At 48.5% G+C, this 14,642-nt stretch overlaps 1 protein-coding gene across 2 annotated transcripts in view; it reads left to right on the top strand.

Moving 5' to 3' along the window:
* The window catches only part of Rab7a (RAB7A, member RAS oncogene family), a 42,835-nt gene extending 31,963 nt beyond the window's left edge, over nucleotides 1–10,872 (top strand). For both annotated transcript variants that reach the window (XM_042670332.1, XM_042670330.1), the window contains 3 exons: nucleotides 2,837–3,055; nucleotides 4,055–4,183; nucleotides 9,425–10,872. In XM_042670332.1, the coding sequence (XP_042526266.1) occupies nucleotides 2,837–3,055; nucleotides 4,055–4,183; nucleotides 9,425–9,520 (444 nt within the window). In that variant the 3' untranslated portion in view covers nucleotides 9,521–10,872. The remainder of the gene's footprint in view (nucleotides 1–2,836; nucleotides 3,056–4,054; nucleotides 4,184–9,424) is intronic.
* The last annotated feature ends 3,770 nt before the right edge of the window (nucleotides 10,873–14,642 follow it).

Below are 14,642 nucleotides of genomic sequence, written 5' to 3'. Positions count from 1 at the left end.
GCTGGCCTGAGGTACAGTGCTCCTACTTGTGCTTCTTCGTGTCTCTGGGGACAGATGTACACCGCTGCACTGAGGCACTGCACGCCCGAAAGGGGTCACTGGCAGGCACCATTGTTCCAACCATTGCTTGAGACACAGTGTTCATGAGTTCTTTAACTATGAGGCTCCACTTGGATCTTCCCAGCTAGCTAGGGTTACAAACTTCAGCCACAGTGCCCATCTGGGTATTATTGGTGGTAGTGTGGTATTTGTCACATCAGGCCTAGGAGCATAGCTCATGGCAGATGTGTACTTAGCATGCATGGAACACAGCCTTATCCAAAAAAAGAAAATTGTCCTATCAGAATCGTGAGTGGATATATAATATATACAATCTTTTTTTTTTTTTTTTCTTTTTCTTTTGTCAGTGAGGCTTGAACTCCTGACCTGGGCACTGCCCCTGAGCTCTTTTTGCTTTTTTTGCTCACTCTACCACTTTTTTGCTCACTCTACCACTTGAGCCACAGCACCACTTCTGGTTTTCTGGTGGTAAATGGAGATAAGAGTCTCACAAACTTTCCTGCCCAGGCTGGCTTTGAACTATGATCCTCAGATCTCAGCTACCTGAGTAGCTAGGCGTGAACCACCGGCGCCCGGCGTGGCTTGTATAATTTTAAACGTAAAAAAATAATGAATATTTCTCTTAGGGACATTGGTCAGAGGTAAAATGTTTGCCTGGCACACACTGTAAACTGGATTGCGTCCCCAGCATCACTTACCCAAAAAATTAAAAAGATCACAGTAGACAGAGGGTTATGCTTCTCTCCCCCCCCCCCAGATCCTAGAGCTTGATACCAGGGCCTGGGCTCTGTCTCTGAGCTTCTCTGTGCTCAAGGCTAGCACTCTATCACTTAAGCCCCAGGGCCACTTCTGGCTTTTTCTGTGTATGTGGTACTGAGGAATCAAACCCATGGCTTCATGCATGCTAGCTCTACCACTAAGCCACATTCCCTGCCCGGATTATGCTTTTTGTAACTTTTTTCTTTTTCTTTCTTTCTTTTTTTTTCTTTCTTTATCTTTTTTTTTTTGGTCACAGGGCTTGAACTCTGGGCCTGGGAACTGTCCCTCAGCTCTTCAGCTCAAGGCTAGCACTCGACCACTTGAGCCACAGCAACACTTTCTGTTATCTGGGTGGTTTATTAGAGATAAGAGTCTCATAGACTTTCCAGCCTGGGCTGGCTTTGAACCACATCCTCAGACCTCAGCCTCCTGAGTAGCTAGGATGACAGGCGTGAGCCACCTGCGCCCGGGTATAACTTTGAAGTTAAATTATTTTGAGCTTATTAGGAATAGCCCCTCAACTTCTCAGCTTTTCCTTTTCATTTCACTCTTTGCCTTTTCTATTAGTAGTCAGTTAGTTCTCAGCTGAGAGCGACCAGTTCTCGCCTATCTCTGCTCTTGGGATCTGTGTGAAATACCGGCAAAGCGTAATATTTGAGACTGGACCTGTGAGAGGCCACATGGGAGAGGGTGCCATGGGTCCTTTATATCCGAAAAATGTGTCCAAGTCTAGATTGAGTTCCGTTTATGAAACTTGCATACTTTCACAGGAATAGTGAGCTGTTTCTACTTCATTATGTGACCCAATTCTTGATTCTTCTCTACCTTAGTCCCCTGGTTGTTTTCACGCATACATACATATACATCCTCAAGGAAGAACATGAGTGAACACAAAGACCCTATCACTGGTAGCTCCTCAATCCTGCCTTGCCCCTGCAGACCCTGTCTCACCTGCATGTGTGTTCTGAGGCAGAGGACTGTTTGGCCTCACCTATTCTGATAACCTCATCCTAGTATTACCACAGCTGTCTTCTCAGTTTGGGTGGCTGTCAGGCAGTGGGGAACTCTAGTGTTGCTCTTGAACCTACCCTAGCACTGGAAAGCAACAATTTGCATTGGTCAGTAGGACCTGTGCGATATTCCATTTCTGTCAGGGTGTGTGATTGCTTTGTTTTGTAATAGAGGGTTTGTTGTTGTTTGGTCCTGGTTCTGGGGCTTGCACTCAGGGCCTGGGCACTGTTTCTGAGCTTTTCTTGCTCCATAGTAGTGTTATACCCCTTGTGCCACAGTTCTATTTCCAGTTTTTTGGTAGTTAATTGAAGATAGGAATCTCACAGACATTCCTGTCCAGGCTGGCTTCAAACCATAATCCTCAGGTCTCAGCTGCCTGAGTAGCTAGGATTACAGGTGTGAGCCACCAGTGCCCAGCTTATAATTGAATTATAATATAAAAGATTATAAAAAATATAAAGCATGCTGAACTTTTAAACCAAACTTCACTTTATTGAAATGTATAGATGTGAATGTACAATTCAGTGACAAATCACCTCCTTTTGTTTGTGTTTCCCCCAGAAAGGCTGGGTGTGGGAGCCATACCTGTAGTCTCAGCACTGGGGAAGCTGAGGCAGGAAGAGGCCAGGGTCCAGGCCAGACGAAGCTCCATAGCAAAATTGTTCTCAGAAACAAACAAATATTCCTAGAGAATTCCCAGGGTTATAAGGGTACATAAGCATATAAGAGCATACATAGCTACCCATGGAGGGCAGTATATAAAAACTTACTTCCTAGCACTCCAGAGAGCAGACTCCAGGTCACACTCTCAGATACTCTCTGCGCTTACTTGGTAGGGTTGTTTAGGGTGCTGCACTGTGGGGGTCTGCGTCCTGAACCCTGTAGCTTTGTGGGTGCCCACCCCCCCCCCCTTCAGCCTGTGTGCTGTTACAGGCCCCCCAGCACAGATGCACCTGCTGCTCTGCAGAGCGTCCTCCAAGTTGGAAATGTTTGTTATTTCTTGCAGATCTGGGACACAGCTGGTCAGGAACGGTTCCAGTCTCTTGGTGTGGCCTTCTATAGAGGTGCAGACTGCTGTGTTCTGGTGTTTGATGTGACTGCCCCTAACACATTCAAGACCCTTGACAGCTGGAGAGATGAGTTTCTCATCCAGGCCAGTCCCCGGGATCCTGAAAACTTCCCCTTTGTTGTGTTGGGAAACAAGATTGACCTTGAAAACAGACAAGTAAGTGCCATGCTAGGTGGTTCTGGATGGTTCTTGGTGATAGAGTCCCTCATCCTGGGCCAGGGCCATCCTTTGAGGTCGTTGAGAAGCCTGGCCATGCTGGCTCCGTGTCTGACCCTGAAGCACCCCTCCAGCAGTGCTGCTGCTGCCAGCTGTTGCTGCTCTCTGAAGTAGGGAGTTTGATCTCACTCTCAGTGGCCTGCACAGATCAATGGAATAGAAGATTGCTGTGGGTTTTGAATTAAATGGTTTTTGTGTATTTTCAAACAGTATTTGTTGGAAACATTCTTTTACTAATTATAGCTGCTTAGTTCTGACCACTAATCCCTTAATTTTCTCCTTTCTAAGACTTGTCTCTTGGCTGAAATGGGCTAGCATTGGAAAGGAATGAGGATGTGTGAAAGCTACGAAATTATGTGTCACTTGAGTACATAGCACCGGTGTCCACAGCCAAGCAGGCAGGAGTGTTCAGGAGATGAGATGGTGCTGTTCCTCCTAACTGGCTTTTTTTTTTTTTTTTTTTTTTTTTTTGGGTGCCAGTCCTGGGGCTTGAACTCATGAACTCAGAGCCTGAGTGCTGTCCCTGGGTTTTTCTGCTCAAGATTAGGGCTCTACCACTTGAGCCACAGCTCCACTTCTGGCTTTTTCATGGTTGATGGGAGATAAGAGTCTCACAGACTTTCCTGCTTAGGCTGGCTTTGAACCACGATCCTCAGATCTCAGCCTCCTGAATAACTAGGATTATAGGCATGAGCCACTGGTTCCTGTCTTGGTCTGGCTTTTATTCCCTTCACAAACCACAGGTGAGCATAGCTGAGGTCAGTAGCACAGGCTGCCCACGCTTGAGTCTGGCACTATCTGTGATCCTCACAGCCAGCTCACGAGTCTTGGCAGATCTCCATGGTTGTTGCTCATCCTCATTCCAGGTCTGACTTGCCTGTGTACCTACAGGCTGTCACTGCTCGTGTTAGTCCACAGGTGCCCTGCTTCTTCCTGCAGGTGGCCACGAAGAGGGCACAGGCCTGGTGCTACAGCAAAAACAACATTCCCTATTTCGAGACCAGTGCCAAGGAGGCCATCAATGTGGAGCAGGCGTTCCAGACGATCGCAAGGAATGCACTTAAACAGGTAGGTGTCCAGGTCTCCACAGTGGTCTGGCACCCTCTGGTGAGGACGGCCTGGCACTGGCCCAACACTACTGCCCTTGCTTGTGATCTTTCCTAGCACCCTCTCATGGGCAGCCAGGAAACTCTGTTTCTGGGAAGTCAAAGGCAGTCTCTGCCTGAGTCCCAGAAGTTCTGCTCTGTGCGTCATCTAAAGACTGTGCAGTGAAAACATGGGCCTGCGGCTCGAACCCAGGAACGCAGGGCCTGGGTGCTGTCCCTGAATTTATCTGCTCAAGGCTACTTTCTTTTCATGCCAGTAGATCAGAAAACCCTTTTCCAAATTGCTGCTTCTCTTTAAGGAGGAGATACACTTAAATTCAATTACTAATTCTATTAGTCCTTAGACCTAGCTTTTAAAAATTACATCTGAGCTCCTATTTCCCCACCTTTGTAACATGCCCTTTGCAGGGCATTTGTGATGGTTTCATGAGGTGGACATACATGTTAAGAAAGACCAACAAGAGGCAAAATCCAAAACAACTGTATTAAGGAGCCTGGCGCTCCACGTGACAAGGTAACAGGAAGGCAGGGTGGGCTGGAGCAGGTGAGAGCAGGTCATCCAGCATCGTCCCACGTGGCACAGCAGGTGTTGGGCTGCAGAGAAGGCAGCTGTGTCCAGGACACCAGGCTGGTCAGATGCACCGGTTCTCAGAGAACAAGAGGGCCTACACAAGTGACAGCCTGCCTGGCGAGGCTTGCGCCCGAGCGCCCAGCACCTCTCTGGAAACACAAGTGTGTGCTGACTGCAGCACAGACCTGCACCTGACGAGTAACCCCACAGGCTTTTCAGAGTTTATGCAGCCACTTAGGAGTCCCGTCCTTGGTGGCTGGCATCACTGTCAGTGTTTCTCTGGCCCTTGCTGTCCCTGCTTCTTTGTGTCACTGCTGACGTTTCTGTGGGGTCTAAGCTGTTTGACTGAGAGGGGTGCTTCCTCGTTGAAGAGACAGTACAGCACATGTGTGAGGGTTTGGTTTCTCCACCTCCCTCCCTCCCAGCGAGCAGAGGGCGTCCTCAGCTGCTGACGGCCGCGCCAGGTGCGGGCCTGCCAGTTCCCCTTTGTGGCCACTGTTCCATTCTAGCTCTGCTGTTTGGGTCTCTCTGCTTGACTAGCCTCCACAACGCACCTGAAAATTCTCACCAGGGCCTGGGGAATTGAAGTTGAGTTCACCTGTGCTCCATGGGATGGTCTCAAGTTCCAGCCCAGCCTGTGGTATTTATTAAGACTGTCTGAGAAAAATTGAGAAAGTGCTACACAGGAGGCCCTTTCACAAAAAGAAAGTTATGGCCAGAAAGCAGGGCATATTTGGACATACTTTTTTTTTCCTTTCGAATAGCCCTTCATTTTATTGCTAACATATGGAATAAGAGATCTTCCCTGTCCTGCCGGCGTGGCCTGTGTTTTTTGTTTTTTGTTTTTTTTGCCAGTCATGGGGCCTGAACTCTGGGTCTGGGCGCTGTCCCTCAGCTCTTCAGCTCAAGGCTAGCGCTCTACCACTGGAGCCACAGCGCCACTTCCAGCTTTTTCTGTTTATGTGATGCTGAGGAATCAAACCCAGGGCCTCATGCTTGCAAGGCATACACTCTACCGCTGAGCTACCTTCCCAGCCCGGCGTGGCCTGTGTTGTATTTCATGTGCACATACTTTGGGATGCATGTACAGTTCCCTTAGTTTCTCCTGGCGATGTCTGTGTCTCTTTGGACACAGACTTGATTTGGTGTTTTGTTTTGTTTTCTTTTTTCTTTTTGCCAGTCCTGGGGCTTGAACTCTGGGCCTGGGCACTGTCCTTGAGCTTCTGCTCAAGGCCAGCACTCTACCACTTGAGCTACAATACTACTTCCAGCTTTTTCTGTGTATTTGGTACTCTAGAATTTTTTTTTTTTTTTTTTGTCGGCCGTGGGGCTTGAACTCTGGGCCTGGGCACTGTCCCTCAGCTCTTCAGCTCAAGGCGAACGCTCTACCACTTGAGCTACAGCGCCACTTCCGGTTTTCTGGTGGTTTATTGGAGATAGGAGTCTCACGGTCTCTCCTGCCCGGGCTGGCTTTGAACCGCGATCCTCAGATCTCAGCCTCCTGAGTAGCTAGGATTACAGGCGTGAGCCACCAGCGCCCGGCTGATACTCTAGAATTGAACCTGGGGTTTCATACACGCTAGGCAAGCACTCTACCACGAATTCACATTTCCAGCCCTCAGACTTGATTTGAAAGCCTTTAGATGTGGAGGTGTGGCTCAAGTGGTAGATCTCCAACCTAGCAAATGTTAGGCCTTGCATTCAAATCTCAGTACTGTCTCAGAAGGAAACAGTCTGGGGTCTGGGGCCCGGCTCCTGTCAGGGCACAGTTGTACGTGTTGTTTGCCTGTACTGAGTCCACCCTGAGGACCTGCAGTGCTCTGTCACTTCTGAGCCATACCTGTAGCCTGGCTTTTTGCTGATTATTCTAGAGATGGAGTTTCTCCAGCCTTTATTCCTGGGCTGACTGTGATCCATGATCCTCAGATCTCACCCTCCTGAGCAGCTAGGGTTACAGGTATCCAACTTCATCATTCTATCTTATATCTTTTTTCTTGCCTGGCATTTCTTTTTTTAGCTGTCTTGTATTTTCTGGGTTTTTTTTTTTCTTTTCTACTTTATTGAAATCTGTGTGTTTTTTTTCTTTTTCTTTTTTTTTTTTGTTAATTTGTTTTTATTGGGGTTTAGGACATGGGATGAGAAAGGTCACCTTGGGACATGCCCTTCACCCCAGGAAATGTCCATTCGAATCCTGGGATGCTTTTTTTTGAGCTTTTTCTTTTTCTTGGCACTACTTTCTACTTTATTGAAATCTGTGTTTCTGCGGTTTTCTCCCCTCCACCCCAGCTGCAGCCCGTGCGTCTCTGTGGGGTGCACCTGTCCCCATAGGCTGCCCAGCACACCGCAGGGACAGGGTGGCGTGCACCTCGCACCTTTCGGTCCAGAATGCAGCTGCAGCAGCCTGGGTCCTGTGAGGCCTTTCCTGCTGTCCTCTGCCTCTGTGCGGAGTGGGCAGGCACAGCCGCTGCCTGGGGGCATCCCTGGCCCCGCAGGAGCAGCATAAACTTCAGATCCTTGCCTAGAACGGGTGTAGGTACTCTGAGGCACAGGTGGGAAGGAAGGGGGCTCAGTGGTGGAGCGCTCGCCTCGCATGCATAAAGCCCTGGGTTCCACTCCTCAGCACCACATACACAGGAAAGGCCAGACGTGGCTCTGTGGCTCAGTGGTAGAGGGCTAGCCTTGAGCTGAAGAAGCTCAGGGACGGCATCCAGGGCCTGAGTTCAAGCCCCAGGACTGGCAAAAAAAAAGATGAAACGCTGGTGAATGTTGCCACCAGCGGGTAAGATGCGAGGGGGACCCTTCAGGACGGGAGTGGGGCTTGGAGGCAGAGCCCTTGCTTACCAACCCGGAGGCTGTGGCTGCAGTCCCCGAGCAGGGCCAGGGAGGCCACTCCCATAACTGGACTGATGATGGCTTGGGGGAGGGGCGGTCACAGGTGAGCACAGGGGTTCTTTTTGGAATGATGGGTGTTCCATACAGAGGGTGGTGACCGTTCAGTCTTTAAACACACTAACATCACGTTTGTACAATTCATGAACTATACCACAGTAAAACTTGTATCTTCCTTAAATATGTATTCCCAGATGTTGTCTATTTTTTATTTATTTTTTGTTGGTTGTGGGTCTTGAACTCTGGGCGTGGGCACTGTCCCTCAGCTCTTCAGCTCAAGGCTAGCGCTCTACCACTTGAGCCACAGCACCACTTCGGGTTTTCTAGTGGTTTATTGGAGATAAGAATCTCATGGTCTTGGGCTGGGAAGGTGGCTCAGTGGTAGAGCACTTGCCTTGCATGCCTGAAGCCCTGGATTTGATTCCTCAGCACCACATAAGCAAAAAGAAAAAAGCCGGAAGTGGCGCTGGGGTTCAAGTGATAGAGCGCTAGCCTTGAGCTGAAGAGCTGAGGGACAGAGCCCAGGCACAGAGTTGAAGCCCCATGACCGTACCCAAAAAGAATCTCATGGTCTTTCCTGCCCAGGTTGGCTTTGAACTGTAATCCTCAAATCTCAACCTCCTGAATAACTAGGATGACAGGCATGAGCCACCAGCAACCTGGCCACTGAGAGAGCTTTAAATGAAAAGGAACAGAGCTGGGAAGGTGGCTCAGTGGTAGAGTGTTTGCCTTGCATGCATGAGGCCATGGGTTCAATTCCTCAGTACCACTTAAGCAGAAAAAAAGATGGAAGTGGCGCTGTGGCTCAAGTGGTAGAGTGCTAGCCTTGAGCTGAAGAGCTGAGGGACAGCGCCCAGGCCCAGAGTTCAGGCCCCACGACCAACAAGAATAGAAACAGTCCCTACTTGTGTCTAAGGCTGCAGGCAGCAACTGGCACATCACCCAGTTCCCTGATAATGCACACGGTTCTGCCACACCCAGAGGTGCAGCCCTGCTCCCCACGGGAGCCATGCCCTCCAGAGGGGGTCTGTTCCTGATTCTGCAGCACTCAGGAGACAAACCTCTTCTAAATCTTAGGAAGAGAAAGGAAGACCGTGGCTGTCCATCAGTCTGAAAACAAGTGGGAGGTGAGGACAGGGGAGACTGGGACTGGGTCCAAGAGACTCAGAAGCCAAGCTGCAGCCGGCACCATATGGGAATCCTGTCCCAGGCTGGCCTAGTCCTTGAGAGAAGTCCAGAATCCAGACTATGGCAAACTGTTCTGTTTTTTGTACTGGTCCTAGGCTTGAACTTGGGACTTGGGCACTGTCTGTGAACTTCTTTTGCTCAAGGCTAGTGCTCTACCACTTGAGCCACAGCTCTACTTCTGGCTTTTTGGTTATTCATTTGTTTCATTGGCTTTCCTGCCCCAGCTAGCTTCAAACTATGATCCTCATTTCTCAGCCTCCTGAGTAGCTAGGATTACAGGTGTGAGCCAACCTGTATTGGCAACTCTGTGGGCCAACCATCCATGAACATGTGGGAGCAGGACATGGTCTTCGGGTCACCAGGCCATACTCTGGGCAGGAGCATCAGGCAGCTTGTCCCTGGCTACTCAGCGTAGACAGGGGCTCCTTCTACCTGGATTTGTCATCACCAGGTGGCCTGCTCTGCATCCAGGGTGGGCCCACTCTGTCCCTTCTCTGTGCTGTGCTGCTTGTCAGAAAGGCCAGAGGTGACTAGCCTTTTTTTCTCGCTGTCTAGGAGACAGAGGTGGAGCTGTACAATGAATTTCCTGAACCCATCAAACTGGACAAGAACGACCGGGCCAAGGCCTCAGCCGAGAGCTGCAGTTGCTGAAGAGGCAGTGAGCACTGAGCACAGAGTCCTTCACAAGCCAAGAACACACACACAGGCCTTCAAACATAAGCCCTCCCTCCTGTAAACAAACCAAGAACACACACAAGCCTTCAAACACAAGCCTCCCTCCTGTAAACAGAGCAGAAAGCAACCTCTCACATCCAGCTGCCAAAAGAAATCCCACCAAACACAGTTGTCCTCCATCCACACATGCCCACGTCATAGTACACACACAGACACACACACACACACACAAGCAAACTTGCAGCACAGGCCTGCGGGGCTCCTGGTCAGTCGCCCCCCGATGTGGCTGCAGACCCCAGTCTGGCTGGTCAGCAGTGAGCTTGCTCTTCTTGTCCATTGGAAAGCGAGAGGACTGTTCACAGCGAATCTCTCTAATTAGTGATCTGATTTTTTAACGGTCTTGTTATCCCTGACCCCATCCTCCCTGCCGAAGGCCCCCTTGGGAAGGCCGGTGCCCACGCTTCATTTACAGGCTTACACCCAGTCTGATCAGACTGAGTTTTGTATGTATCTGTTAATGCTTGTTACTTTTAACTAATCAGATCTTTTTACAGTATCCATTTATTATGTAATGCTTCTTAGAAAAGAATCTTATAGTACATGTTAATATATGCAACCAATTAAAAATTATAAATTAGCGTGAGGAATTTGTGGATCATGTGTGTCAGGCCCTGTAATACAGGCATGTGTAAGGTGTGGAGGGTTGGACCCTGTCTGGATGGCAGTGTTAGAGATGCAGCATTTGGAAATCCAGCTAGTGGCAGTATTCTGTACAGTAGACACAAGAATCATGTACGCCTTTTATCAAAGACTTAAGAGCCAAAAAGCTTTTCATCTCTCCAGAGGGAAAATTGAACTAGACAGTTTCCTTCTGTCTAAATTTTCCAAAAGGTTGATTTGCATAATACAGTTGTACGTGCAATGGATAAATGGTTGTTATTTCAAAACTCGAAATTCTTATTTCCTCCCTTCCCCTACTGCTCCACATTTCAGAACTCCCATTAGATGTGCACCTACTCTCCAAGGAGAGGAGAGCCCTGGCAGACCTGTCCTAGCGACTTGACCTTTGTTCTAGAAGGCGCTCCTTTTAGGATTGTGGTGTCCTAGGTTAGCAGACCTTCTCCTCCCCACCTAGCTTCCCCCCTCCCCCCTAGCTACCCACCTTCTCAGTTGAGCCCTGGCCACTCGGCCCCTCCCCAGGACTGCCTGCACCCTGACTGGCTTGAGGGAGCACGCCCTTCTCCAGAGGTCTGTGTTCTAGGTGTGGGCTGCGTCTTCTGTAAAGAGATGAATGGGATGCCAATAAAACTTAACAAGAACAAAGAACAGCTTCCTTGGCCCTGTGTGCTGGTTTGTTTTTTTTTTCCTCTCTCTTCCTGCAGATAAATGGCTCCAAAGAGATGTTTACTGCCCACAGCCAGTGTTCTTAGGGTAGGATCCTTCTCCCTGGCCCATCCACCCCTGTAGGACCTGCCTTCATTGTTTTTGCAATCTCAGTATTGTGGGTGGTTAATCCTTGAGTGGACACAGCATAGTCCCCTCAGAGTAATGGTCACCATGACCCTGAATTCAAGCCCCAGTTACAAAGTAAATCCAAAGAGGTGTCACCTAGAAGCAATTGTGTGAAAGTATCAGTGGAGCCAGACTCCAGTGGCTTACACCTGTAACCCTAACTCCGCAGAAGGTGGAGGTCCAAGAGACTCCTCTCCAGTTTGCCAGCAAACAGCGGAAGTGGAAAGTGGGGCTACGCTCAGATACTAGACCTCTATCTAACCTTTAGTTCAAGTCCAGGACCTGCACGAAAAATAAGATCTGTCAGAGTAGAGCTGTGGCTCAAGTGGTAGAGCAAAGCAAGAGGGCAGGGAAGGTGGCTCAGCGGTAGAGCGCTCGCCTAGCATGCATGAAGCCCTGGGTTCCATTCCTCAGCACCACATAAACAGAAAAGGCCAGAAGTGGTGCTGTGGCTCAAGTGGTAAAGTGCTAGTTGAGCAAAAGCAGCTCAGGGACAGTGTCCAGGTTCTGAGTTCAAGCCCCAGGACTAGAAGGCATACACATGTGTGTGCACGCGCCCGCACACACACCAACTCACACACACCAACAGGAAGTGGTTCCATCTTCTGGTGTGTCTTCAAATCCTTCTAGGTTTCTTTGTTTTTTGTGGGTTGTGGAGCTTGAACTCTGGGCATGGGTGCTGTCCCTGAGCTCTTCAGCTCTAGACAAGTGCTCTGCCACTTGAGCCACAGCATCACTTTTGGATTTCTGGTGGTTAACTTGGAGATAAGAATCTCAGGAACTTTCTTGCTGGTGCTGGCTTCAAACCGTGATCCTCAGATTTCATCCTCCTAAGTAGCTAGGATGACAGGAGTGATCCGGCATCTCGCTCCTTCTAGATTTTACAGGATTTTTTTTTGGGGGGGGGGTGGGGAGGGAGGGGGGTCCGGTCGTGGGGCCTGAACTCTGGGCCTGGGCGCTGTCCCTCAGCTCTTCAGCTCAAAGCTAGCACTCTACCACTTGAGCCACAGCACCACTTTCAGCTTTTTTCTTTCTGCTTATGTGGTGCTGAGGAATCGAACCCAGGGCCTCATGCATGCAAGGCAAGCACTCTACCACTGAGCCACCTTCCCAGCCCCGAGGTTTTACACGTTTTGTAAAGGACTTTAAGTTAATGTGTATATATTTTTATTATTTTTGAGGCTATCATGAATGGAATTGTTTTCCTAGTCTCCTGTTCAGCCTGTTCATTTTTGGCGTGTGGAAAGTGTTGATATCCTGTGGTGTGATTGATACCCTGTGTGATTTATTGAGCACATCACTGCCTTTTTGGCACTGTCTGGGTCTGTCAAGCACAGGATTTTCTCATCTGCATATAAGGGTAATTTGATTTCTTCCTATTTGAATCCCTTTTCTTTTTCCTCCTTATTGCTCTGGCTAGGCTAGGAATTCCAGTATCATATTGAATAAAAGCACCCTTGTCTCATTTCCTGACTGAGGAAAATATTTGTTTTTCCCCTATTTATTGTGTTGAGTATAGGTTTGTCATACATCCATATATAGTAACGTGTATTTTTCATATATATATATAAAAAAACCTCATTAAGTTTAGGCACATTCTTTCTGTTCCTGATTTTCAAAGTTCCTGGAGGGGGCTGGGAAGGTGGCTCAGTGGTAGAGCGCTTGCCTTGCATACATGAGGTCTTGGGTTTGATTCTTCAGCACCACATAAGCAAAAAGAAAAAAGCCGGAAGTGGCGTTGTGGCTCAAGTGGTTGAGCACTAGCCTTGAGCTGAAGAGCTGAGGGACAGCACCCAGGCCCAGAGTTCAGGCCCCACGATGGACTTCCCTCTCCCCCCCAAAAAAAAAAAAGTTCCTGGACTATAGTAAAAATTAAAACAGCCACGCCAGGTGCTACTGGCTTGTGCCTGTCATCCTAGCTACTCAGGAAGCTGAGATCTGAGGATCATTGTTCAAAGCCAGCCTGGGCAGGAAAGTCTGTGAGACTCTTATCTCCAATAAACCACCAGAAAACCAGAAGTGGTTGTGGCGCTTAGCTGAGGGACAGCACCCAGGTCCATCATTAAGCCTCACAACCGACAAAAAAAACCTATTAGAACCTTTGAGATACAGCAAAGGCAGTGCTAATCTATAGCTATAAGTGCCTACATGTATTTTTTTTTTTTTTAAAAGATCTCAATGTACCTAATTATGTACCTCAAATTGCTGGAAAAACAAGAACAAGCCAAGTCTAAAATTTGGCTAGGTGCCTGTAGGCTTACACCTACTCAAGAGAAGGAAATAAAAAAAAAAAAAAGAAAATCTTAGGATCACAGTTTGAGGCCAGTCCAGGTAGAAAATTCCATGTGACTCTATCTCCAATTAACAAAAATCCTGGGAAATGTGGCTCAAGTGGTAGAGAACCAGCCTTGAGCAAAAAAGCTAAGGGGCAGCTCAGCGCCAGCGCCCGGAGTTCAAGCCCTAGTACTAGCAAACGCTCAAAAGAACTTGGCAGACAGAAACAATTTAATAGCTGACGGCAGAAATAATGAAATGTAGCCTTAAAAAATTATAAAGAGGAGCTGGGAAGGTGGCTCAGTGGTAGAGCACTTGCCTTGCATGCATGAGGCCCTGGGTTTGATTCCTTAGCACCACATAAGCAAAAAGAAAAAAGTGGGAAGTGGCACTGTAGCTCAAGTGGTAGAGCGCTAGCCTTGAGCTGAAGAGCTGAGGGACAACACCCAGGCCCAGAGTTCAGGCCCCACGACTGAAAAAATAAATACGAACCCAGGCCCTCATGCATACAAAGCAAGCACTCTACCTCTGAGCCACCTTCCCAGCTCAAACATTTTTTTTGTCAGTCATGGGGTTTGAACTCGGCCTGAGCGCTGTCCCTCAGTCTTCAGCTCAAGGCTAGCGCTCTACAACTTGAGCCACAGCACCACTTTCAGTTTTCTGGTGGCTTCAGAGTTTCACAGCCTTTCCTGCCTGGGCTGGCTTTGAACTGTGGTCCTCAGATCTCAGTCTCCTGAGTAGCTGGGATGACAGGCGGGAGCCACCGGTGCCCCGCTTCCAGGAACTTTTTATTTTACCCCTTATGACTTCAGTGACCCGCTCATCTTCCAACAATGTATGGGCAGTTTCTATGTGTTGGGATATCTTCTGTAGTCTCCTTTGCTGTTGAATTCCCGTTTAAATACTTTGCCTACCCTGGGGTGCACTCCAGCTCCTAGTGTATGTTATTTTTGCTGGAGTTCTCACCAAGGAAGCAGTCCTTTGGTTTTGTAAACTTCTTAGGGTTTAGTCATGGCTAAGTGGTGAATTATTTATTACTCATAGCACTATTTTAGGGAAGAAAAGGAGAAAGGCTGTTAAAATAAATGTAGCTCTGGCTGAGCACGCGACTCAAGGCCCAGGGTTTCGTAGGCAACATCACCCTCCCTGCCAAAGAAGGAGAAAAAGTCCTACAATAAGTAGAATTAAAGGGTTGGAGGCATAGCTCAGTTGGTGCAGCACTAAACCAATGAGCCAAAATCGGGTCCCAGTCTCACACCCAAAAAGAATTGATAGCCTGAAAACAGCCATACTGCCAAGGCGATCTACAAAT

The sequence above is a fragment of the Dipodomys spectabilis genome, unplaced genomic scaffold (genome assembly GCF_019054845.1).
Source record: "Dipodomys spectabilis isolate Male_0828 unplaced genomic scaffold, ASM1905484v1 ptg000541l, whole genome shotgun sequence".
NCBI classification, from domain to species: domain Eukaryota; kingdom Metazoa; phylum Chordata; class Mammalia; order Rodentia; family Heteromyidae; genus Dipodomys; species Dipodomys spectabilis.
This window is presented reverse-complemented; position numbering and strand designations above follow the sequence as displayed.